The sequence below is a fragment of the Neomonachus schauinslandi genome, chromosome 5 (genome assembly GCF_002201575.2).
Source record: "Neomonachus schauinslandi chromosome 5, ASM220157v2, whole genome shotgun sequence".
NCBI lineage: Eukaryota > Metazoa > Chordata > Mammalia > Carnivora > Phocidae > Neomonachus > Neomonachus schauinslandi.
Window position 1 is genome coordinate 70,623,344 of NC_058407.1, and position 27,555 is coordinate 70,650,898.

Here is a 27,555-nt window from a genome sequence, read left to right on the forward strand (position 1 = left end):
GAGGACAAAGAAACCACTTCTGGAAGTAAATGAATTCTATTCCCATGGTGTCCTTGGAGATGCAAATCCAACCTTCACAATAGATTCACTGTGGAAGTCATGAGAGGCCTGGCTGTCCTCTGTGCCCCAGAGCTGGGGTGCCCTCTCTACGGCAGCAGAGCTCCCAGAATCCCCCTTACGTTTGGCCAGATTGGAGCCTCCTTTTAGATGGAAATGGCTAATCTATATCTTACTGATGCAGGATCTTTAAATACTGGAAGGAAAGTATATCGTCCTCCAATTTATCAGAGACTGTGTCTAAATCCAGGTGCTTTCTGATGATCAATTCAACAGGAATAGGAAACAGAACCTTGTTTAATGCCAAATGAATGTGAGTAACCTACCATTTCTGTTTAAAATTAAATATATAACAGTGCACCCTACTATCTGATTTATCAAGGGAGTCACATGTTGGAGATAAATGTGGTGATCACCATATAATATTCTCATTCTAAGCTTCTATACATCCGCTGTGTATATTGTGCCCTCCAAGGTGCTGTGTGTTCTTATTTGTTGACTTAAGGATTATGTGGTTTATATCCACAATGAGTAAGACATTGTAGTAGATATTGTGGAAAGACAAAAATCTAAGACAGGGCTCCTTTCAAAGATATTATAATACGAGGGAGAGCCCCCCCCCCCCAATCTGAATACCTCTAATATAAATCAGTGTGCGAAGAACTTCATTATACTATACATTATAGTAGTGTGGACTCTGAGAAAGTATAGTTGAGGAACTTAGAAAAGGCTTCAGGGCTGGGGAGGCATACCTCAGGTTGAAAAACGTTTTCGGCAGAGACCATGGAATGGGCAACATGCAAAATAAAGTTGGAAGTCAGCTGTCCAGCCTGGCATTTGTATATTTGAGGTAATTGGGAAATACAGGTTAAGGAGAAGGTGGGTTTGATCAAAGCGATGAACTCTTAAAGCCCTTGTTAATCATAACTGTTTTTGCAATTTTACAGACAAGAGGTATCTAGTAAAGATTTTTGAGTATGGAATGATCGAGTTAGCTATTCTTTAGGAATATGTATTTCGCAGTAGGGTGGCAAGGAATCATGGGTTGTGTCTGTTAACTAGAAGTGATGTCAGGGTATATGACCCCATCCTGGCTGCAAGGTAACTGGGATGTGCCCAGGATATGGCAGTAGCTGGACCCCAGTCCTTCTACACTCAGTCAATTGCTTTTGTTAATATCACTGTTGAATTACTGTAATTCTTGTGTTTCCTTATAAGACTATTTTCTTTAAAAAATGACAGAATTACTAACACATAATTGTGTTCATCAATTTTTTATGACATATTCTATCTATTGCAAAAAATTTCATTGACTTTTTTTTTTACTTGATCTGGCAAAGTTTGATAATATTTCTGCCTTTTTCTCACAGATTGGCTAGGAAAAATTGGAATCTAGGCAGGGGTCATTGTATGAATATCCTTAAAAATAGTGTAGGAATTCTTCTGAAGGAATGACTAAGTGATGACCAATTTTTTACCTGGGTAGTTTCATTTGTTTTACTCAGGTAGAGAGATTAGCAGCATCTTGTGACTAATGATCAATGACTTCTAAACCATGTCAATGCCTTTTTAGAGTTAAAGCATAATGAAAACTTAATGAAGTCTTCCTGGTACATTAACTTTCTATGAGAAATATACATAAGAAATGCATGCGCAGCAGTTGAGAGGCTCCATGTGAGTTTTATAGGTATCCCTGACTTAACAGTTTAGTTCCACAAACACTGAATATCTATTTTGTTAAAAGCTCTGTATTAAGCAACTCTGTGGGATAGAAAAATGATACATGAAGTGGATATTTCCCTCAAGGACCTTTTGGTTTAGAAGTTAATTTACTTGTATTTAATCCTGAATAGAACTGAAAATCAAGTTTAGAAGCCTACCTCAACTGCCAGTTGGCAGAAAAGATGTACATGGCATAGATTATATGAGACTGAAAGCGATCAGTGCCACTATCAAAGGCTAACCCTTGGAAGCACAACGTGCGGGTTGTTGAATGTGAACATGAATGACATTTTACTGAACGTCTACTACATGCAAAGTACTCTTCTGTGTGATTTGGAGTGGGGTGGGCAAGGGAAGCAAACATCAAAGAGACAGGCCCTGCTCTAGAGGACAAAGATGACACGTACTCAATGAAAATACAGAGCACCTGCTAAAAGTCCAATAAAGAGGCCCAGACAATATTATGGATTTTTGGAGGAGAATCCATTTATTCTATTTAAGGCTCTGAGAAGTCATTATGAAGCAGGTGGCATTTAAACTGGGTCTTGAAGTTGAGGCAGGGTTTTATAAAGGTAAGGAAATAAGGGAAGGAGCATTTCAATGTCATTCCCTGTTTTTATATGGGTTACATCTGGCTAATACATATCTATATTAAATGTTTGGTGGGATAATAATGTGTAGAGGTGTGGTTGTCAGGAGCCTCCTCCCTGATCTCTTTAGGGAAGTTGTGCCCCTATAGTTCAGTGGTTGCTTCTGTGCTACTCGTCTTTGGCTCGCTGGCATAAACTGTCTCCCTGCAGCCTTAGTCAAATGACTGGGCTGTCTCCAAAGGCCAAGGCTCAGGGAAAGTGTCCACTTTATTACACGGAAAACTGCAGAACATTGTCCAGTGTAGAGGAGATGCTACACAGCTGTGCCTGAGAAGGGACAGCCACAGAAGTAGTAGAGACCCCTGCAGATGAATGAATCAGGCCGAACACTCTGAAAGTCCAATGAACCCTCAAGATGCACTCTGTTGTTCCTCAGCCCAGCAACATGGAGGTGTCTACGGGTGACAGACAGACACATCTCCATGAACCCACTCATCGAGGGTTATATGTGCGTTTTACAGGGAGGCATAACTCTACTCTTTTCATTCCCACTCAAGAGAGCATAGCAGAATGCAAGGGAGGAGCAGCGCAGTTATAGGATAACATTTCCCCCTCTCCCTTCCTCTTTCTCCACCCCTACTCCAACACACACACATTTATACGATTACTAGTAACATGTTACTTCAAAATACTACACCATTTCTAAGACACATTTGGATATTTAAGAAATGTATTCAAGTAGGCTTTAAGAAGACTGGTGCAGACAGCTTGCTGCGAATTTTTTTCTCAAAATAAAATCCAAGTGAATTCATCTGTGAACAATTCACTTTCTCCAGATTTGCTTTGTTCAAATTGAACAAGAAAAAAGTTTGTTTAGGAAATGCCTCTCTATTAAGCTTCACGTCTAGCCTGTTAAAATTTATGCATTAGAGAACTTGAAATCAGTTAAATACAAGTTTATTTTCATTCACTGAACACTGAGAACTGTTAAAGACTATATGTTTAACATGAAACATTATAAAAAGTACCAAGTGTATACTTTTACCTATTCCTAATACCTATTTAAAAAGGAGCGTATTTATTCAATTGAATAAATTGTCAAAGCTGCAACCAATATATAAATTAAAATGCAACAGTAAAAACATGTGCTAGGCAGGCTTTGTTTATGATAGCCTGGCAGAAAATGTATAAATAGCGAAAATTCGCCACTCATTCACCAGAGCTTAATGAAGCAGAACTAAGATCTCACGCAAACTATCCGTCAGGTTGGGAAGGTATGCAATTTCTCAATTTCATGCAGAATAGCATTGTTCAAGTCACATCCCTTGGAACAAAGGTCATTTTTCCCCCTTCGGTCAAAACAGTAAAACTGTAATTGTCCCAGAAGTTTTCATTTTTCTTAAGCTAATGTTAATTTATTATACTTTTTCTATACCCCTGGTTGTAGGTAACACTGAGCTGTGCTGTCTACCGAATCAATCTGGTCCATGCATTACGGCATGTGAAGTACACTTAATTGATGTTTATTGCAATGCAAAATGATTTAGAGTGTCTAATAAGCATTCACAATTTAGAGCCTTGTTCATAAGAGCTTCTGAAATAACAGAATCTGGGGGTGTATAAGTCTGTTCATAAAAGCTATTAAAAACATTGCATCTCTTTGGCTGTGGAATCTGATTCAGCTATAGACAGGATGAATAATCCAACACCAGCTAAATGTTTCTACACTTAAATCTGGTAATGGCTAATTGAAAGGTTGCAGTGTATAGGAAGGCTTAAATATGGCCCAGATTTTAGACAAAGGCATGCTTCCAATTTCTGAATGTTCATTTATATTTCCACAAGCTGCATTACTGTGTTGGCCAAAAGAGGCATATGGAGTTTCAACTACTCTCTGAACTGCACATTTTTAACTTGCCCATGAAAGCACATTTTAACATTTGTTACACCAGCCTGGATCATATGCCAGGTGTCAAGCCTCTCCTCTAGTACCTTCTCAAGTTGTTTTGAAATGTTGGTATAAAAGATCAGGCTAACAAAGCTCCAGGATATACTAAAGAAAAAAAAAGTAATAAATACAAACACATCACCTTACTTAAACCTGGACAGTGCTGACACGATTTCGGGTAATTGGATATTTAAAACCTTCAAATCAGTGAGCTAAGCTGCCAATATTAGTCTGAGTTTTTGACACCCACTATTCTACAAACCCTTGGAATTCAGGTCTCACGCATAAGTCTTCCTTTATTCCTGAATACCTGCTCTTCCAACTCCTGTGTTTGTCTTTTCTTTTTTTTTTTTTTATCTCCTGTGTTTTTGATCTTAGTGCCACTGCCCTCTCCTCAGTCGATCCCATCAGAAACTTCTCTGCCTCCTTTCTCTCCCTAATCTCCATTGGAGTCAGTTACTGAATCATGATGCTCTGGCGTGGGTCCCTCTTACAGCCACCCTTTCCAAGGCAGTCCTGGCCCCTATAATCAGTTCTCTTGATTTTTCTGTTAACCTCTGGCCTCCTAACCATTCACACCTGTGGAGCCTCAGGGGCTACTTTGGGGCATGCTCAGTCCACCCTCCTCAACTTCTCAGACTCAGCCAGGCAACTCTGTCTTATGTATGAAAGCTTCTCATTTCATTTGGGGGGAAAATGGTTCTACTCCTAAAAACTAGTGTGAACATCATACCTACCTGGCTAATAGTAACTTTCACTCATTTGAGCTAGCCATACATCTGATCTTACCACCCCTTTCTTGAAAAACAAAATCATGTGAAGGTTTCTAACTGCACATAGAAGAAAATTCACTCCCTTCAGGCTGCCACAATCTTTCAGAATCTGCTCCTGTATTACTTTTCGGTCACTTACTCCTCTTGCCTTCCCCAAAGTCCCCTATGTTCCACCTACACCAGACTCACACACTTGAGATTCCCTAAATTCTGATCCTTCACTTTCACTGTCTTTATGGCCAGAATGTCACACCCCCATCTGGTTGCTCAATGTTCAGCTCAAATGGCATGTTCTTTGTGAGGTTTTATTTTTGCTTTTGTGTTTGGTGTGGCTCCCTTAGTTACAATGCCCCTCCTTTTCCTGGTCATTGGTTGCATTTTCTCTCACTATAATGACTTATCTTAAGAATGTTTAGCCCCTGGAGTGTTCAGGTCCTGTCTTACTTATTTACCTCTGGAGCCCCACTATATTAGCAGCCTCACACCTGGAATGCACTCGAAATCTGTGTTGAATTTAATTGGACAGTCACTATCAACCACTGGGTTAATTTACTACTCATATTACCAAAAACTCATTAATGCATCCAATTATTTATAAGAGCTACATTTGAACAAATGCCATGTTTTTGATATTGGTACAATGAAAATAAGCATTAATGGATAAAGTCTTAGTTTCCTAGGGATTGTAGTTATAATCAATCACATGATTAAAATGCATACAATAATCCAGCCATTTTATTTTATTATAGCTTAAAACAGGGCCAGGGGGAGAAAGACATTACTCATAGCTCTATAACTTGAAAGCTTTTTGTTATAAAGGTAGAGGAAGTTTATTTATTTATATTTTTAAAGATTTTATTTATTTATTTGAGAAAGAGAGAGAGAAAGAATGAACTGAGCCGGGGGGGTGGGGAAGGCAGAGGGAGAAGGAGAAGCAGATTCCTTGCTGAGCAGGGCTCTATCCCAGGATCCCAAGATCATGACCTGAGCTGAGCCCAAGGCAGATGTTTAACCAACTGAGCCCCCCGGGTGCCCGAAGGTAGAGGAAGTTTCAATGTTCACCTTAGTACTCCCTAGAAAACTAGAAAAAAAAAAAGTCTTTAGAATCCAAGCAATTTTTCCTCTATGAAGGAGTTAGTGCTGCTTAATGCACTTCTATTCTGCTTTTAAAAGCATCAAGTAGCAAAATGCATTTTGGAAAAATGCAGCCAGTACTTTTGAGATGAGCTGTTTACTGCAGTTGTACAACTTGTGCTGAAGTTAAACTTTCATGAAGGATGCAGGATAATTCAATTACATTGTGTTTATGTCATGTTCAAATTAATCAATTTCCACACTACTTGGAGGGGCTACTTTTTGCCTGACAGTGGACTAGGTGCCATGGGAACAATAGAGAATTAAAAGATAAAGGAAAACAATATTTTTGCCTGTGAATAATTAGACATGGATCCAATAAAGAGAACGAGACAATATACAGTATAATCAGATGCCAAAGGGTTTAGCACAGATAAAGGCTCATCTGTATTCAAGGGAAACAACTCTTCCTCCAGGCTTCTCTCTTTCTGGAATGGGCACCACCCTCAGCCACACACCAAGGCTCTGCTTTCTCCTTTGGCCCTCACATTCAAAATTAGTATCAAGAAGTAGTAATTCTCAACTCTTTTCTTTTAAATTTATCTCACTTTCTTCTTTTTATCTTGGGTCCCACTGTCCCACTGTCCTACTGTCTGAAGCATGTATATCCTTGCTTTTGTATACCTTCCTAATTGTCCTCTCAAATTTGCCTGCACCCTTTGCGCTCATATGATCCAGTGACTGTTCACTGTCTAGTTAATCCAGTTCAAACACTGATCATCATATTCCAAAGAGCCTCAGCAAGGTGTCCTCATTCATTCGTTCTCTCATTCATTCAAACATCATTTATTTTTTTTACACTTATTCTATGCCAGGCTTTCTTCTAGGCACTAGGGTTATTATTTTCTACTGAAACATTTATTTTATTAACATGGAATGAATCCAGAAATTGGGTCACTTACTGGCTGTGTAATCTTTGGTTATTCTCTCATCCCCTCAACCTGGTTTCCTTCTTTACAAAACAGGGACACAATTCTCCCTGTCCAACTTAGATCTCACAGAATTTCTGGGAAACATAAAGATATAGGGTGGGGTGGGGGGGGATTTTGAAAATCTTTTGCAATCTCTAAAGTCCTGAATTCAGTGATCTAACATAGGGAAGAGAAACTTGTTCCAGCTGAGGTGACTGTGGAAAGCTCTCGGCATTCAGCGTTCTCTGAGCTAGGTGGTGGATCCTGTCCTGTAGACAGTGGGAGAGATGTCACTAGAGACTTCTGAGCAAAAGAATCAGAAGGACAGTGTACTGGCCACAGGGTGGAAGATGGTTTTGAAGTAGAGAGACCAGAAGCAAGGAGACAGGTCATGAGTGGCAAGAAAATGTGGGTTCAATAAATCCAGAAGATTGGTAGTAAAGGAAAGGAGGGGTGGAGGTAAAAGAAATATGGCAGAGGAAGAATCCAGGATTTGACAGCTTGGATGTGGTGGCTCGGAGAACAGATGAGGGGCACAAAGGAATAGACGGTGACTCACAAATTAGGATTTGAACAGAATGATTGGCTTGTGATCCCTTTCCCAGGGAAAAAGAGTGCATTTATACCCGAAGGAAATGGGTTTACTATTGAATGGCGAGTCTGAGTTGCACATATATTGAGATAAATACCAAATACCTATAACATAATAATCACATAATAGAAAGTATTGTTAGAACCAAAATGGACTAATAAGGGCTTTGAAGAAACAGTACTTCATAAATATTTCTCAGATTAATGTATGTGATTTATGGGCAGAATCCTAAGATTGGGGAAGAGTGTGAAAGGAACTGAGGGTTCTAGAGGGGAGGGGGGGTGGGGGGGTGGGTTAGCCTGGTGATGGGTATTAAAGAGGGCATGTATTGAATGGAGCACTGGGTGTTATATGCAACCAATGAATCATGGAACACTACATCAAAAACTAATGATGTAATGTATGGTGATTAACATAACATAATAAAAAAAAACTAATGAGGTAATGTATGGTGATTAACATAACATAATAAAAAAAAAGTATGAAAGGAGGTTCAGTACAAAGTGCTTCCCTAATTATACTGTTTTAAAATTATTTTATTATTTTATTTATTTTTGCTGTTGCAGTTGAAAAGGAACTGTTTTTCTCAGAACGCCCCAACTGATTATAATTTTTTGAGGTCTAGAAATGCAACTCTTTTGTATTTGGATGAAAATGAATTCATTCTTTATTCCCACTGCTACAGGATAATGACCCAGATTTCAGGCTTTCAAGATCTGTAAGTTATAAAATGGCAAAGCTGTTTTTTTCCTGTGAAATTTTAGTGCCAAGAATATTTACTGAACACTGTTATATAAGGGGATTCCTTTAGTGTTCCAGTTTCTAAGACTCCTCTTTGCAGGTTATTCCATGCAATTTGTATATTTATGTTTGTTTTCTGAACTTATATTTTATTTCAGTTCTTAAAGAAGCATTTCATATTTAAACAAAATACCTCCCTCAAGAAAAACGCACAAGGGATTTAATAAATGCTAGCATAGAATAAAAAAGTGGATATGATTCTTTCAGAATTTCTACACATGTGCTATTCAATACAGTAGCTGCTAGCCACATGTGACTATTGAATTTTAAATTGGGTAAAATTAATAAAATCAGGAATTCATTCCCTGAGTTACACTAGCCACATTTTAACCAATCAATACCCAATTCTGGCTAGTGGTGACTGCAGTCAACAACACAGACATAGAACATTTCCATCAACATAGAAATTTCTATTGGATAGTATTAGTCGAGACCATTGTTTACATAAATGAAACTCATGATTCCAGTCTGATTAGCTCCATTTGCTCCACAGTTGGTCCAACTATTTGTACAGCACATGATAATTAATATTGTTGAAAATGGAGATCAGCTAGGCCACATCCAATTTGATAGCTCTTCATAGATAAACTCCTGTGGTCAAAGTCCCGAAATAGCTCCTGCCATTCTTGGGACCAAGTCAATATGGAAGAATGTATTCTTTTACTTTACTGGCTCTAATGGGACCATATTATCCATAGCACCCAAACTATTCCCTAGAGCCGTGGGCAATCAGATTCTCTCAAGGGACTTCCAGCATAATTTATTTCATATTATTTAGTCAAATTTATTTCATTTTTAATTTTATTTAAAAAAAACTGTGAATCTCTCCTGTCTCTTAAGAGGTAAGTCTACACTGCATTGTCTAACTCAAATGTAGGAACATGAGCGGGAATGAGGCATGGGGGCCAAAGCCTGGTAACTGCCAGTGGGCAGGTTTCTCCCTCTTGCCACATTAAATATTGTAATTAAACAAATGTTTTGTGAGCACTGCAGAAATATTTTGCTGTTCTGCAATTTGTTGAACACCAAGATAATGTTCGATAGATCCAAGAAAAACCTAAAAAGATTGGGCCTTCCAAAATCACTATGGTTTTGGCTTCAGTTTACAATAATGGTCAATTTAATTATTGGCTATCACAGAACATAAAATGAGCCATTATGATAGCTTATTAGATGGGAAAAAAAAGTCTGACATGGAAGGCATCTGATTTAATTGATTCTAGTACTGAGAATTCACCAAAATAACTCCTGACTATAAACAATGTTACAGCCATTAAATTCATCTTATAAAGATCAAACATTTCAGGAGGTTGAATTTTAAAGCACACTGAATAATGGGCTCTTATAAATAGGAGACTCTGTTTAGTAAACCTAGCTAATTAAAGCACTTAATAAATGGGGGAAAACCCACCACTCTAAATCTCTTGTTGGTACTAGAGAATTCTCATTTGCTCTTTCAGAGAAGTAATCAATTGAAGGGCACATTTTTCTTCTTTTTGTTCTTTTCCATCAATTTTAATGGGTACAGAACATCAGTCACACAAAATGTAATGGGACAAGAAGATGGATGAGTACATTTGAAGCCACTAGTCACAGGACAGAAAACATCCTGATGAGGTGACCATGGCAGGCAGAGTTCAACAATATGGCCTGGGCAATAATTAGTACGTGCAACTATGTTGCTACATGATTTGGTATTAGCACTCAGCAAAATCAATCTCCAGACACAATTTATCACATTTCTATAGGTCAGACTTTCAAAGTCACATTCTCAAAATATGCTTCAATGACACTCTTAATTCCAGAAAATGATTTAATCTAGCAACAAAGTGGGTAAAGAGGAGAAGAACAATCTAACCTTAAGGAACCTGACCTTGTCTTAAAAGTGATTAAAACTCCTTTGAAGATGGAGTTTTATTATAGCCTAGAAATTATGTTCACATATCACAAGATGAATGGGTGGATGCAGTGGATGCTTGCTGTGCATTGAAATCCCCCCTTCAGGACCAAGACACTCACTCTCCCAGCCCCCCGGGGACACTGGGTGCTGCAGTCTCACAGCTTCGTCCCGCTCTGGGACCTGTGCTCAGTCAAAGCAAATTGCCTTGTTCAAACCTACGCCCACTCCCCAGGGGCCACCACATCCAAAGATTCCCCAATGCAGGAGTACAAAGCATGGCGGCTTTGCCTCACTTGAGAACAACTCCCAAGGGCCATCCTGGCTTCCTCCCGCCCCCTGTCATCAGCTGAGGTCTCTGTTGAGACTGTACCACAGGCTGCTTTTCCTCTACCTTCACTTCCACACAGGTGTGGTTCTGGAGACAACTAACTCTCCCAGCATCTCTCATGCAAATGTCTCTCTCAGAGCCTGTTTCCCAGGCCACAAAACCTAAGACAGTATATATAACCAAACAGCCATTTTTCTTCACAGAGAGTTAAGATAATTTAAATGCTGGCTGGATGAAATGACTATGGATATTGAGGTTCACAATTGGGGTAATATACTATTACTTTGTTAGGACTGACACAAGGAGATGTTTTCTATATAACCTAAAGTTTAAAGCATATTGCATTTAATAATTTAAATGTAGTTTGATTCTAGTGGGCCTCTATATCCTCGTGTATCCAGCAACCAGTCAAAGCATATTAACGCACTCATGGGCTAAGGTACCATTTGCTTGGCCTGCCAGTTTCCTTTTTGAGGAATTCCAGGCAACATTAGGCATCATATGACCGCCCACTGGTCCCCACTTATGAATACTATGATATTATTAATAATAGGTAAGTAGATATTTCCCTAAAGTCCTGTTAGCCATTTGTCTCATATGCACCTTCTAAAAGCAATAATTTATAACAGGATATTTAAAAAGGAAACTAAGCCTATTTGAAAAATATCAACAGAAGATTCGACATCTCAAATTAATGTTTTTCCCTCTCTCAGGATTTTCTGTGATCTATGAAACAGAGATAATACTGGCCAGAAACCTGTGAATACTTCAAAGCCATCAAAGCAAACTTCAAAGTGAGGGGCCAGTTTTAAGAGGATTTTCTGGTTGCTGTGCAAGGTGAGAACCAGGTACTTATGCTGGGAGGAAGAAGAGGAAAGCACTGGGAAGCCATCATTAACACACTGATAATATTGTTGCTGGGTGTGTTCAGTGATACCAACAGGTCATGTCCATCGGTCACAGACAAAGTGTCAATTGGTCAGAAAATGATAATCCATCAAGAAGATCAATTCATGAATGTGATCTTACATGGAAATTGCTGGGGAGGCTATTTATCTCTACCCATTGCTCTAAATGCTTTTATCACTATTGTTTTTAATCGGTTATAAAACCACAATTTCATTTTCCTGAAATCTAGGACGTACTTTGCTTTCAAGAGGCTGGAATGACAATATGAAAGATCGGTAAGGCCGCTTCTTTATATTTATATTTAATGTACTGTGAACAACTTTTTAGGATGTTAGTATCCAAATGGATCCCACAAACCTGAAAATGAATTGACAGTCACAGACTCCACTTAAATATATCTGTGAATAATCTACTGTGCATAGGAACATCATATAAATGAATCTGTAATTTTTATACATTTGCTAAGGTTATGGGTATTTATTGGTGACATTATATTTCAGAAGATGAAAATGGAAAAGACTAAATTAAGCCATCAAGTCTACACCAATTCAGGAGGATATCTTTCTAAGATATCTTGGTCTAAATTTCACATCCTGTGAAGTATGAGTATATTAAAAGCAATACTGTCACCGTCTCCCTTTCTCTCAATTCTACTTACTGCATTAAATATAATATGGTGAAATTCTGAAAAGTTTTCAAAATTTTTACTTAATTTTTACAAATTCCTGAAGGTTGAATGATTGACCCTCAGGTAGAGACACCACCCTTATATATATTTCTTAAATGGTCATCATAAGCAAGACAGTAATAATACCCTCCCTTCTTGCCTCCCTCTTCAGATTACCCTAGAATCTGGATAAGACTCTGTTTGACATGGAATGTGCCTGAGCATTTCTGTCATGGTTCAGAACTAATGTTTATGGGAATAGGAAATTAATCCTGGTTTGAAAAGAATTTTTTCAAATTCAAAAACTTAACTTCTCCCCTCTCTGAGTTTTCTATCTCGAGTTACCTGTGGGTCACTGAGTTAGATAGTTTCTTGAAAAGCTTCACCGATATTGGGTATATGAGAGGGATTATATTTACTCTCATTATATTTCTCATGGCTCAAAGAATCTTCTAACTTTTATAAGTAATAATGAATAATGTGTAAAGTAAATATGGTTTTTGAGTTACGGGGAAAATATCTTTAGTATATTATTGAATTGGACTAGGTTTTATTTAGAGCTTAAAGTTTTAAAAATGATTTTTATGTTTTTCTTAGGCTACTGTTTGCTTTATATGATCTTAATTGGGATATCTGCACTTTGAGAAATTTTCATTTTAGTGCTAAAGTAATTATGAAACCCAAAGAAATCATCATCAAGGAAAATTTAGGCATTTTCCAGTACATTTTACAATCATCACCTTGAATTCTTTTTATACTAAGGAGGAACGTATGTAAAATGAATAGTTTAATAATTTTGCCATACTGTATTATGTCAGTGATGGATATAAATCATGTAAAATAAACAGAAGTATGTATTCAGCCATTTTTACATAAAATAGCTAATTCAATTTTACAACATAGAAGGCAACAAATTTAGAAACATGACAGTTACTAAATCAATAATTGATTCATTTAATCACACACAGAACACTGTTTTGCTTTATACAATGTATATATAACATTCTATTTTAAGTATTTTAGTTTTCATCTATGTTATAGCAAATCATCATTAACATGACATCTCATGATACTTTGTTCTTCTCTCTCAACTAATATTGCACCTTGCACTATAGCTAACTGGGAATAAGTGTATTCCCAGACAGTAAACACCTTGAGGGTAGAGATTCCACCTTATTTAGCTTTTATGTAGCCTTCATCATATTGGCCTCAACACAGAATTCATTTAGCATTGAGTCATTCATCTTTTATTCAAGAAACGTCCATGTGGGCACTGGGTTAGATTGAAGACAGGGTTTTTGCCCACCAGAGAGATTCAGAGACCAATGAAAATCATAAGCAAGTTAACTAAGAAATAATACCATTTGGTATATGTTATGACAGAGATAAGCACTGGGTACCTTGGGAAGACAAAAGAGGGGGCTTGCTCAAGTTCAGGGACTCTGGGAAGATGGGAAAGGTAACACCTGACCCAAGCTTTCAGGAGGGCTACAACTTAAGTGAGTAGAAGGACAATGGGCAAATTCTAGGAAGCAACAACGGCTAGGTTTATTGGCTAGTTTGACAGTTGAGAAATCAAAGTTCTATCATTATCCATCATGACTGGAGACTTTGAAATAAGAACCTGATATGCTGGGTCCACCTGGGTAATAAAATCCTCAGTTTAGGAGAAGAGGTCAAGGAATGGGAGTACAGTCCCTACTGTGCAGGAAGGGCCAATAGTGTTTGTTTGTTCTGAGAAAAGCAATGACCAAATTTCCTCAATTCCAAGACACAAAGTTCTCCCCCATACCTTCTTTTTTCTGAATTTGGGATGCAGCTTGCAATCAATATGCATATTAAAGGTGGTAGCTTGTCAACCCTGCATGCCCACAGCTGTTCTTAAATTTGATGATGAGCCTTACAATTAACAATACCTTAAAATAGATGACATCTTCAAAATCAAGAAAATGCAGAACATGTAGTCTCTTGAATTATCTTGTTTTCAAAAAGAACTCAGTGAATACTGGAGACAATAATAAATTGAGATTTCTTTTGTGAATGCAGTTGTAGCTAAACACCCCCCCCCCCCCCCCCCCCCCACCCCCGCTCTTATTCCTTGAGTCAACTGCTTGAAGTACCTGCTCTTTTCCAGGCACTATAGGATATCATAGAATCATGGAGATGGAGAAAAGCTAAATATAAATCCAGAAGCATGTGACTGTATTTCAAATTGTGAAACACCATTGAATAAAAGCATTGGGAAGAGTGACTTCCCTTGTCTTGCTTTCCCAGATAGCAAACCCTGACTTGAGTCACAAGGGATTAAGGTTTTTATATGCATGGGGATGTGAAAAGCACTCTAGGCAAAAAGGACATTGTATCAAAAGGCAAAGAGATGGGAAAAACCACATTGTTTTCTTATAAGAAGAATATGAGGAGAGAGAGCAGATTGAAAAAGATTTTTCATGCCAGGCATGGATTTATGCAAAAATGGGAAAAGACTTTCAAGGTCTCAAAAGTGGAATGACAAGCCACTTTCCCATACTGATGGGCTCTCATAGGTGAGATAATTTGATTTAAGTGGGAAAGAGGTAGTAGAAGGACCTGTTTCTCTTCCTTATAATAAAAAGGGCATCTCTATAGACCCTTACAAGGAGAACTACAAGTGGCATCTATTATTTCCCTTCCTTTCCTCCCTCTCTTCCACTTCTTCCTTTATCAGATATTTATTGAAAGACTACTCTGGGCTAGGTACTCAGTATTATGGGTCAGTCCAGTGGATAAATATGGAAAGCTCAAGGGGAGAGATATTTGGTATTTATAATAAAATGAACATGGACTTTGGCATCAGGCAGGTCCTGATTTGAATTCCAGGTGCTCCACTTGCTGACAATATGAATCTGTCACTTGATTACGTTGTGCCTCAATTTTCTCATTTGTGAAATGGGGACAATATTACCTATTTCACAAGGTCACTGTTGGACTGAAATGAGATCATAATCTCAAGAGTTACCATTTATGGTATTCCCATAATGGGTTATGCCCTTTGAATATATGATCTAATTTAATCCTCAACAACACATTTCAAGGTTGATACTAATCAATTAAACAAACAATTACAAGGAAATTATGTAATTAACTCAGAGAGGAAATGAGTGGTGTTTTCTTGCTTGATTCCAAAGCCTGTGTTCTTTCTTCTATGCACAATGTCTCTCCTTTGTACCACATTGTGCTTGGTATTTAGCACACACTCATCAAACAGTAACACCCCATGTGCCAACTGAGTAAAACGTTTTCACTATTTTTCATGTTGTCTTAACACGGAGATTCAGCTGCATAAGCAAAACCAACTTCAAACATGATAAACATGAGTCACGAAGGAAACACAGAGCATACTTAGGGAATGAATGGCAAAATCTATCCATTATGCATCAACTCAACAAGCTATGCTCTTTTTTTTTTCTAATTATATTGATATATATTTATAAAAACATTTAAAAATCATATATGAGCTTTTAAATTAACATATTAAATAACAAGTCTTAAGAATTACTCAAATTTTTAAGTCACACTGAGTACAAACAATATTTCTAGATATCTGCAAACAACTGTAATGTTATATAATATATGCAATTCTTTTATTGAGGAATAGTTGACACGCACAATGTTACATTAATTTTAATTGTACAACATAATGATTTCACAGGTCTATACTTTATGCTATGCAAACATAGCTACCATTAGTCACCATGAAACACTAGTACAGTACCATTGACTGTATTACCAATGCTGTACCTTTTATCCTCGTGACTTATTCATTCCATAACCAGAAGCCTGTATCTCCCGCTCCCCTTTACTCATTTTGCCGATTCTCCACCCCTCTCCTCTGGCAACCAATCAGTTTGTTCTCTGTATTTATGGGTCTGTTTCTGCTTTTTGTTTGTTGTGTTTTTTTTGAATTCCACACTATAGGTGAAACCATGGCTGTGCTCTTTTAAATAAAGTGCCAAGCAAACAATACTTACACATACTCTATTATTTAAGTTGACTTCAGACACTTTCTTTGATTGTATCCATAGGGTGTACAATGCCCTGCAGTGAGGATGGCACCACATCCACTCATTTTTGCTTGGAGATCGAGACACTCAACTATCCTCATCCCATATCCTGCTTTAGCCAGGCTGTTCTTTCCACTTCCCCCCGAATATGTCCTACTGGTCATATTCTATGACTTTGCTTTTACAATACATCCTGGACACCAAACATACTACCTTTGACTGAATGGATATATGGTAATTTTGCTGAATTAAAAAATGAACTTTGGCTCCTAACCTAGGCCATTTGAAATGAGAACCATTGCTAAGCTGTTTCATAAAGACCCTTAGGTTATCCTTCCCCATACAGAACTGTCCTTTCTCTGCAATGTCCACGGTGCTAGGGTCATAAATTTCCACATTTGTTTTCTAATTGCTTCATGATAATACACCTTGAAGACTGGCCTCTTGTGCTTCTTTTGTCTCCTCTCTTGCTATCTAGCATAGTACTGAACACAGAGCGGGTCCAGAGTAATTACTTGTGGTTATTCAATGAGAAATATTCTTTCCCAAACTTTCCTTTATTTTAAAAAATATTCATATCAGAATTCTACCATGATTCAATTATAGGAAAAATTACTATCACTGATTACAATAGTGGTCTTTCATCTGTGGAGTTATTATTTTTAAAACAACAGTAAGTATTTTAGAAATTCTCTTTGTTCACACATCCTTGAAAGAGTTGTGCTGTTTTAATAAAGGTACCTGAAACAGATGCTTAAGAGGCTTGGAAGTGAGAGGTTAGTTCAGAAAAATCTAATTTCCACTGAGATGAGAGCAAGTTTCTAAAAAAAAATTTCCTATAATATTTCTAAAAAGCTACATAAAGCAGAAGTGTGTGTGTGTGCGGCAGGGGGGGGGGGGGATGCTTCACTAGGACCCAAACAAGCATAAAGCAAGATTTACAGCTTGTTACAGAATGGCACAAATTAGCAATTAGAGGTTATATGTGAAAACACAGGAGAATATGGGGCTGCTACCTTTTAAGCTTTTTGTTGAAGGAAACAATGAACTTTTCATAATAACGCTTTTAAAGCTGTTATTCCACATTGAGATTGATAGAAGTAAAAATGAAGAAATGAGTACAGCTGGAAGGGAGATGGAGATGAGACAGGTTATACTGATGACTTTGGAAATGTTGCATTTAGATATGAAAATCACAGCTGCACTTGAATTATCTAGACTTCTGGGGCGCCTGGGTGGCTCAGTCGTTAAGCGTCTGCCTTCGGCTCAGGTCATGACCCCAGGGTCCTGGGATCGAGCCCCACATCGGGCTCCCTGCTCCTCAGGAAGCCTGCTTCTTCCTCTCCCACTCTCCCTGCTTGTGCTCCCTCTCTAGCTGTGTCTCTCTCTGTCAAATAAATAAATAAAATCTTAAAAAAAAAAGGATTATCTAGACTTCTGAATCTGAAGAGAAAATTACTATCCCGTGATACCTAAATCCTCATGAGCCACAAGAAGACATTTATTAAGAGTAACACCTAAAATTCTTATAGTGTGTGCCCTAGGATGGATCATAGGAGAAAAGAGAAAAGAGTTTTACAAAAGACTAGGTGTTTGAGACAGATCCTGTTCTGGGCCCCTGCTCACCTTTTCTCCACAAATTATAAATGTTTCTGACACAGGGATCCTTCCCAGAACCACAGTTCAGGGCCACTTCTTGAGTACCTAGTGATTTAATTTTTGTGCTTTCTTAATAATTTAATAAGATTAAATGAATACCTATTAAATGACTTGTGAAAATTCAATATATGAAAATCCACTTCTATAAAATGAATGTACCAGACAGTGATTGGCTGTCATGGAAGGATTTTTTTCCCTATCAATATTCAGAAACAGTTTCTCTTGTAAAGTTCAGGATCCACTGTTTGCTAAAGATAATGTGGCTCATTTGTTACTATCTAACATGACTGGAAATGAATAACAAATGTGTATATGTTAAGTAATTATGTAAATAAGATCATGTATTTTAGAAATATTTTCAACAAAAATAGAAATTAAAGAATTTGTTAATCAGATTATCCTACTTAACCAGCAAATTGAGTTGAAGAGTCAAATATCTCAGCCTATCTATTAGCTACGTTTTCAGCAACATGTGTTCTTGCATATAACATAGAGTCAGTGAAAATGTTTTCCTACAGCATTTCATCTAAATAGAAAGACAATTAGAGATGGTTGACCTTTTCCTGGGTCTAGATCAATTCAATAAGTGGTGAGAGTATGGAGAAATTAAATGTAGACATTTTAATATGTGATATTCTGATCCTTCCAGTAGGGAAAGCCACTTCCTTACTAAAATTACCTACATTAATTATAATCATTAAAACTATTTACTTTTATAACAGGCCTTTTGCACATCAAAAACACTCTACCATTTAAGGTTTTCTTCAAAAGTCTTGGATAAGGGAGATTCTAGCTAACTGGACATATTTTATTTCTTAATCACTATATTATCATCACTATCTGAATAACATGGCTCAATATGTGAAATCACTTGATCTTACTTTTGAAAGTAAAAGTAAAGATGACTTTAATTTTTAACATTCACAATTTTAAGTAATTTTATATATTTTTAAAAAGGCTAAGAAAATCTATACTCCAATGTTAGCAGCAACTCTATTTTTGATCATCTGCCTTATCTCAGAGAAACTTCTTGAGGGTACAGCAGAACTCTTCTTTGAAGCCACTGCTTACAGGATTTTGTCCACATTTTGTCCTGCAATCATCATCACTGACTTCTGTCCAGGTTAGGTTCTCCAGGAAGCCAACTGAGATAGAGTTAGTGTGCAAGATGTTTGCTAAGGAGTGTTGCCTTTGTGGAAGGGAAAAGAAGGCAGCAGGTGTGGGCAGGAGAACTGAACTAGGATGCAGGCCCAGTGACAGTTGCAGGGAGCTCTAGAGCTGGAATTGCCACCCCCCCCACCCCCACCCTATCGTGTCCCAATCCAGGCTAAGATGGCCAGGTGTTACACACCTGCATCAGTCTGTCACTGGAGGGGGGCCTCCTGGGAGGGGAATAACCTTGGGTGAGGAACTCTCTGCAGCTAAGATAGTCCCTGAAGGGGCTGACGGTTCAAGTTTTTCATTGACAACACTCTGAGCAGCTGGGGTAGCACATGATGTGTTTTCGAATTCTAAGAGGCTGGGGTTCTCATGCATTCTAGTGTGTTTGACCACAGTGGCCACTCCTTTCTAAAACTCCTGTTGGCTTCTCCCACAACTTTCTGCTCAGTCTCCTTCTCACTCTGTAACAATTTCACTTTTTCTTCCTTTCTTTTCCCTTTCCTGTTTCTCAATACTTCTTAGTTTTCCTCCTCACTTTTTATATCTTTCTGGGTGATCTCATCTAACACACATATATATGTGCCAAGTTTTTGTTTTGCACATTTGCTGTCTGCCAGACATTGCTTAGGTAGCCCATAAAGGAAGCCAACAGCCTTCTCTTCTCTCCCTTTCCCAGGACTCTCCTCCCTTTCTCTTCTCTAGGTAAATTTCGCTGCACCTACCCAGTCTCACAAGCCAGAAACTTACTGAAATTTACTTCCTAATGGGTGTCAATCCTTTCCTCCCTTTTACATTCTTTCTACCACTAACTCACATCTGCAACAGCCTTACATTGGTCTCCCTTGTAGTCTTGCTGTAGAACACCATCCTCAACTCAAGCTCAACTGCCCCCGGACACACACCAGAACCAAGTCCACATGCTTCCCTGTTTTCAGAGTGATCTCTCCTTTCAGAACAAAAACAAACAGAAAATCCAGACATGGAATACTCTCTAGGGTTTGGTCTTGTCCCGGGAGCCTGTCTCCGGCTTTAGGTTTTAGTAACACAGAGTATAGTTCTCCTAGTCCAAGTCCATTCACACCTATCATCTGTTTGCCACCTTTGTTACCCTTCCGTCTTTCTGGTTTCCTTTCCTTTTTCTCCCCTACTCCTCAAGCCGCCAGCATGTTGAGCACTTCTGCCCTCCTGTAGCAGTCTGGCAACATCTCTGTTGATTCAGTGCTTCACTAATCACATCGTATGAACATTCTCTGCTCATGTGTCTTTGCTGCAGACTGTGCATTTCTCAAAAGCAAGCACTGTGACATTTGTCTCTGCATTCCATGACAAAGATCAGGACTTGGCCCCTATCAGGCAATCAGGGCTTACTGAAAGTTTATTGAACTGAACTGCGTGTCTAGAGTTTCAGGCATGTGCCAGGTAGTTGACAAAAACAAGATGCTATTGTGATGTGTCCTCATTTGTTCTTCTGATTGTAAGGAATAGACACCTCATTCAAATAAATGAGATGTGGATTTATTATAGGAATGTATTAGAACTGGAAAAATGAGGTTACTCTGAGGACCTATTTATTCTTTATGCTTCTCTCTCTCATGCCCCATGTGCTTTATTTCTTACATGTTTCCAATTCTCTTGTAGAGCTGCCTCACAGACCCCCAAGCTCCCCAACCTGCTTACAGTATCCTCTCTCTGTCATCCTCTCAGCCTAATCCCATTACTACAGCTTGTTTCCCAGCATAAATTTCTGAGACTGAAACAACCTAATGGAACCCTCAACTTTATGCACCAGGTGACTGGCCCTGGTTTCATCAGCTGTTAGGCATGGGGCAGAAAAGAAGGCTGAGTTAGATATGGTCCTTTACCAGAAGCTATGGATGGGGCAGTTTACTCTAAAGAGGCTGTGGCTATGCAAGATATCGTGGCTGACCCCAGTGAGCATCTGCAGGCAGGTGGGGGTCAAAGGACAGACAAGCACCCGACCTGCCTTCAAGGAACTCACAACCCAGTTGCAAGGAATTGACTATAATACTAGATGCATGAACATGAAAAAGGAACCCTAAAAAAGAATAAAATGTTGCAAGAGTTCCAAGGTGGAAAGATATACACTTAAAAAAATCAATTAATTGCAAAAAGCTCTTGGCCTGAGGAGACATTTGAGCCAAAGGGGCAGGGTAGGTACAGCCAGTGATGGAAGAAAAGAGTGGATGTGGGGGGAGTGCCATAGAAGCTAAAGAAAAAGAGGTGAGCTATAAGGAGCCAAGCTGGAAAGATGACTTAAAAACAAAAGCTAAAAGACTGGTGTTGGGGTATTATAAATTGCATTTTGGGAAGATCAGTTAGAGAGAAAGATGGGAAAGAACCTGGGGTAGGCTCATGAGGTCTTTGAATATACTGGAATAAGAAGTTGTACTTTATTTTATAGTAACCGGGAGCCACTGGGTACTTTCTAGGAATATTATTCCTGCAACAGCAATCAGGGTGGACCAGCACACTGACAAATTCTAAGTGGGAAAGTTCTTACCATGATGTTAGAGAGAGTTAGAAGGAACTGTGATTCTGGTAAGGCTGGAAATGATGCTGGGGAATGTGCAAAAGGAAAATCACCAGAAAGTCACTGTGTGGATCAAGAAGACAGGAGTACCATTTTAATTCAGTGTTTTTGTGTTTTATTGATAGCAAGGACAGTGAGACCTTCACTGGTGTTAAGGAATGTGGGGCCAGGATGAAGTTTGGGAAAAGAGGTTACGACCTTATGAGTTGTGTTTACATAGCATGTGACAAAAGACATTTCTGAGGGATACAGGACAGTAACTAGAGAAGAGAGATTAAGTGAGATTTAAGAAACTCAGTATAGGGTAAAGGAGATCTTCACATATTTAAAAATTATGGGAAGCGATCCTATAACTCCCTATTGGGTTTTTTGCGAAGATGAAAGAAGACAATGCTTAGGAAAAAAGTGCTAACATAGTGCTTAGAATATAGTAAGTGCTCACTATCAGCCACTCTCAATATTACCATTGTTGTTACTTTTAGTGCAGGGTCTGTTGCAGTTCATGTTGCTAATGCATGGATGCAGGCTGTGGGGAGACCTTCGAGCTGTGCCAGAACAGTCAACCGAGTCAATGAACTCAGTGTCATGCAACAGTGTCCTCTTAGAAGACGACACAGCCTGGTTAGCTAGCACCATTCTACTTGTGGTTTTCCTGAGACTGAAAGCAATTTCTTTTCTCTAATTTGGCAAGTGAGTAAGAGGGGAATCTTACATACCACATTAGAAAATCTTAATGAAATCTTATAAATAGTTTTGTGTTAACAGTAGGAGCTTTTAAATATTTGCCCATATTTTGAACAGGTTATTCAACACCAATTAACACCCCATTGATAATTTCTATTATTTAGCCACTCAAAAAGTTATATTTGATTTATGTATGAAAAAATCAAACTAAGAAGTCAATAGATTTAGGTATTATCCTACAATCTCCACTCAGAAATAAATCTGTCACTAGCTCAGAAATGACTGACAAGCTATTGAAGCTCTTTTGGTCCAGGAGGGCTGTTGAATCAGATTAATATGAAACAGGTAATTTGGTTCATGTCCATAGAAGGGCACTGTTCAAATTACTCATTTATTAATTCTTTAGAGATTAATAAATAACCTATTTGGAAAAAAATAAATCACTGCAGATAACAATTATGTCCCAGGCACATATAAAAGTTAATAGACGCATAAAGATGCATGAAAACTGCTCGGTGTGATTACTGGATCTACCCAAACCCTAGATTCTTCCCATCTGTGTTCATACTGGAGCCTGATTGGCCCAACTCCAGCCGAAAATAATTTTCTTGAAACGACATTCCCTCTCTTCTGCCAATTGAAAGTCTTAGCTCCTCTGTAGGAGCAAAAAATATCAACAAAATACAAACTTGACCTCATTTCACACCTAAGCACAACATTCTGATAGTTTCTCTAGACTCCTCAGTGAGCACATTTGCTTTTGTTTACTACATTTATAAACCTAAAACTGTATTCTACATGGCCCATGTTATCAGATTGCTAAATATAGAAAGGAAATGTGAAAAAGTTCAATCTCATACTGATTCCATCACACAGAAATACATATTTTGCTCTTGGCCATGTGTTTAGGATTCACTGCTAATCTCAAATTTTCACATGTCCTGGTTAAACTTTAATTTGCCTTAGCTTTTAAGAAATAATAACAAAAGAAACAAGAAGGTAGGTGACCTGAGGATTACAAGTCTATAAATAAATAGGATTTGGAGAATCAGGTGTTAATGTTTGTGTGAGCTAATTCATTTTAATATACCAGCTAGAAATACTCAGGCTTCTAATCTCAATCACTTTTGTAAATAGTATCCTCTCTTATGGGGGCAGCTATGTGCCCTCCTGAACACCTGGTTAAGAACATGCTCACTTTGATGTGTGCTCCGAGCGGCCTCTCCTCCAAATAAAAATAGGAACTAGTTTGCAGCACCACACGGGGCTCCAGTGTATATTATATGAGCCTATCACTGGTTTCCTTTGATATCTTATCTATTCCATTAACTCAATAAAATAGAACGCAAAGCTGGGGACAAACTGTAGGAGGGCTCCCCCTGGAAAACACATGCAAGACCTTTAAGCTGGGGTTTTAACTTATCTAATAAAAGCCAGTTAAATGGAAGCTAATACTTCATTTTTCACCCCCTTTATTAAAGATCATAAGTACTGCAACTCAGTAGTAGAGAGAATAAAATAAATATATGGAGAAGTATAGGTGGAGGCAATGAAGAGTACGGCTTATCTATTTTCTCAAGATTTAGGAAGCACTTAAAGGCAAACCTCACAGACAAGCATTTTAAATATCCACAACAAAGACTCTTGCTCCTTAACAAATACAGTAGTCCTTCCTGGTTGCAGCAAGCCGGCCTGATTTCTTAGTAGAATGTAAACAGCTTAACCTAGGCAAAATCAGGAAGGATGTCACCTACTACTTCCTCCATATTATACTTTTATATCAATTTAGTAATTCAGAGGGCAAAAAATAGATTCATTAACCCACTCCCCCGCTCTTCTACCACCCAAAGAAAATCAACACTAGAACTCAAACTCCAACACTCCAAACTAAAGGAAAGTGTTCCACCTAGAGACTGTTTTCATGAGTCAAAGTGGATGAGAGCTTATCTAGGAAATGAATATTATTTTAGCCTATCCTTGCAAGTTTGTAGCAAAAAAAATTAAGCAAAAGGTATTGCCCCTAGTGTAATTAACAATGTTAATCTTCTTTTTCCTCTCTATGGTGATAAAGGAGTCATTTTTATATTTAATTAATGCAGAGGATCATTTTGGAAACTGGCTAATGAGCCTCTGATCACATTACCATGAAAATGTGCATTAACATTGCAACTGAGGAGGCTGTTTCATGTGTAGCAAATCCACTTTGTAATTAGCCCACTGTGAAATGAATCACGTCAGGGGGAAATCTGAGGGAACCAGTAGGCAGTGGGCACTTGGCTACTGCTGTGCCCACAGACCACCAACATCCCAAACATTGTCTTTCATCAGCAAAATTGTCTAAAAACAAAAGTAGCAGTGTCTCACATCTGGGACAAACTGGAAAAAGGAAGGAATAAACTTTATCTTGCCAAACAACAAATTTGGACTTGAGCATGCACACCAGGGAAACCTGCTTAAATAAAATGGTGAATTAATAGAATTCTGTGAAAACTACAAAGGCCAGGGATATAGTTTCTCTCATTTTTATTCTGAAAAGCCCTCGGACATACATTAAAGGACAACTGAATTTTCACACTTCTCCCTAAGACACAAGCAGATATTGTAATAAGCTCCTGAAATTAATTTCTAACACCAAAGAGACAAAAAAAAATTTAAAAAGGATCTAAGAACAAGTGATAAGAAAATCCTTTTATCTCTTTTTTAAGCCAAGGCATATATATATATATATTTTTTTTTTTTTCTCATATAATACAAATATACCAGGTCTTTCTCTTAACCCAAAGCAAAAATTCCTAATTAATCAAATAATTTCTCTGGCTAACAAGATTTGGCAAGAAACTTTTCCTGTCTATTCAAAATAACTGAGATCACAGACCTATTAAATCCCAACATTAATGTAGCAATGATACACTTGATTTTCAAATGTCAACACTATTCCAAAATGAAGAGGTGTCTCAAAATATTACAGTGTTACTCCTTTTACTTGACTGACATCTTGGCAGCAGATACAAAAAATGTTAAAAAGAATCCCACAGGAAGTCATCTGGAGGCGGAGTGGCAAGGAAGCCAAAAACTGCTGCCCAAAGCCAAAATAAAAAGCCCTCAACCATCAAGTCTGCCCTCAATTCTGAAATCTACTGAAAGAAAAAATAAAGCTAGCCACAATTCATTTACCATCTTGCAGACAAACACAAAGCCTGGCTGTTGAGTTGCTGGTATCAGACCCTGCACTCACCTGGGAAACTTCATACAGCAGTTTGTAGTGTTCCTCTCTTTTCTGAAAAGTGCACAAATTGCAGCCCATTCTAAGAAGCAGAGAGAGAGAGCAAATCTTCTAATTTCCCCAGAACTGAAAGGCAAGTGAACTGAAAGGGAATCACCCTCCAGACTTGACTACTGTTTTTCATCAGTCACTTCAGTCCAGAAACACAGAAAAACCGCTGTTAGCTGGAAGCACAAGCCAGGGAGCTGTGTAGCAGCATGCTCTTCTTCGCTTTCCCTAAGTATCTTGCACTCACGGATACACACACAGAGTTTCCAGTCAGTTCATGGCAACACTCCCCGTCTCTGCATCAGTGCACATGACTACACAGATTCCAGCTCATGAATATTAATAGTGCCTCATTGATTATTTATGACAGAACATGTTAGCAGGGAGGGGTGTCATAGCTGCTGCTGATGACAGATGAATATTCACTAATTAAGAAGCAAATGTAGTGTGGTTAAACAAAATTCACTTATGTCAATACCATCTCTGTTTATTAAGGATAGAGGGGTTGAGCATAGGGCATTTCAAAAAAGAACATACACTTAATTTCTCTACTGATGTAAGGTTTTAATATGGGAATAAGAAATTCAGAAACAGAAATATACTTAGTTCACATCTCCATGTTTTGCAACAATTAGAAGAAATATTTGCAGGATTAGTAAGTCTAGGGGAAGAGGAATAGGAGCAGTTATTTAAATTTACAAAATAAACACAGAAGCAAAGGAGAATTTTGGGAGTGATGTGGGAAAGGAACAGAAGATGGGGGCTATCATTCAGTTTTAATTCTGATCCAATAGAAAACACCGAATAGTTTATGTGCAAAGACCATTACCTACCAGAGAGGAAATAAAACATATTTTCTTAGTCTAAATAAAGAACATTTAGGCAAGTATGAGGAGGTGATACTTGTACAGATAATAAATATTTTAATTAGATAATAAGGGCATATCTATTGAATATGAATTTGCAGCACTATAATGCATGTGGGTCTATATTTAAAAATCAGATAAATACAATGACTTTTCTGAGAAAAATTTCAAATGCATATTGTATTTATGTTAATTTTATTAAAGTCATATATAATTTTTCAGAAAGCTGACAATGGAAATATTTAAATTCTAATGTAATGCACAATGACTCCATTTATGATTCTATGTTTAGAGTTCATAATGTACAAAGGTGAACACAGACTTAAAAACTAGGCTTAGATCTTTAGATAATAGAAGTAATGCATTTAATTTCACACTCTCACAAATACATATATTGTACTGCAAGCTGGCAGTTTTTGTCCTTTATAGGAATACTACAAACAGCTAAAGCAGATAATCAAAGAAAATTCCTTTTGTTCCTGTTCTGACTTAAACACAACCTCTGCTAATTAAGAAGTATGTCCTTGTTCCAGCACATCTTTAAACTGGACAGGATAGCAGGTGGGTTCCAAAGCAAAAATAATTACTTGGAAACTGATGACTGTGGTTTGGAATTACATTGGATCTTGAAGATTTTTAATTGCTCATCACTTATGGAGAGCTATTTTTTGGGGTCCAATTTCCTAAAAGCGCTTTGTCAAATGTTTAGGATCGATAACAGGAAATGATTCTAATGAGTACTAATTGTTAACAAATTGGCTTTGCAACTAGTAACACCTCAACACCAGCAAGTAGCAAGGAGATGAGCAATCATCTGCTGCTTATCAGTGGTTTCCCTTGGGATGTAATAATCCAATTTTCTGGGCCTAATTTCACCTAACAGCCTGGATGAAAGCCAAGCTGAGAGACCTACATGAAAGTGGCATCATAACGGGGAATACCGCATGTGACCTAAGTTCACCAGGACTTCCTGCAAATTTGAAACCACTTG

At 38.0% G+C, this 27,555-nt stretch overlaps 1 protein-coding gene across 3 annotated transcripts in view; it reads right to left on the reverse strand.

The window, feature by feature from the left end:
- Positions 1-27,555, reverse strand: part of PDZRN4 (PDZ domain containing ring finger 4) — a 350,574-nt gene that overhangs the window by 108,836 nt on the left and 214,183 nt on the right. Inside the window, exon 1 of one of the 3 annotated variants that reach the window (XM_021704873.1) lies at positions 25,663-25,731. The exons of the other annotated variants lie outside the window; for them this stretch is intronic. Coding sequence (XP_021560548.1) covers positions 25,663-25,731 — 69 coding nt within the window. Of the gene's footprint in view, positions 1-25,662; positions 25,732-27,555 lie in introns of those variants that run through there. 3 annotated transcript variants of the gene reach the window in all.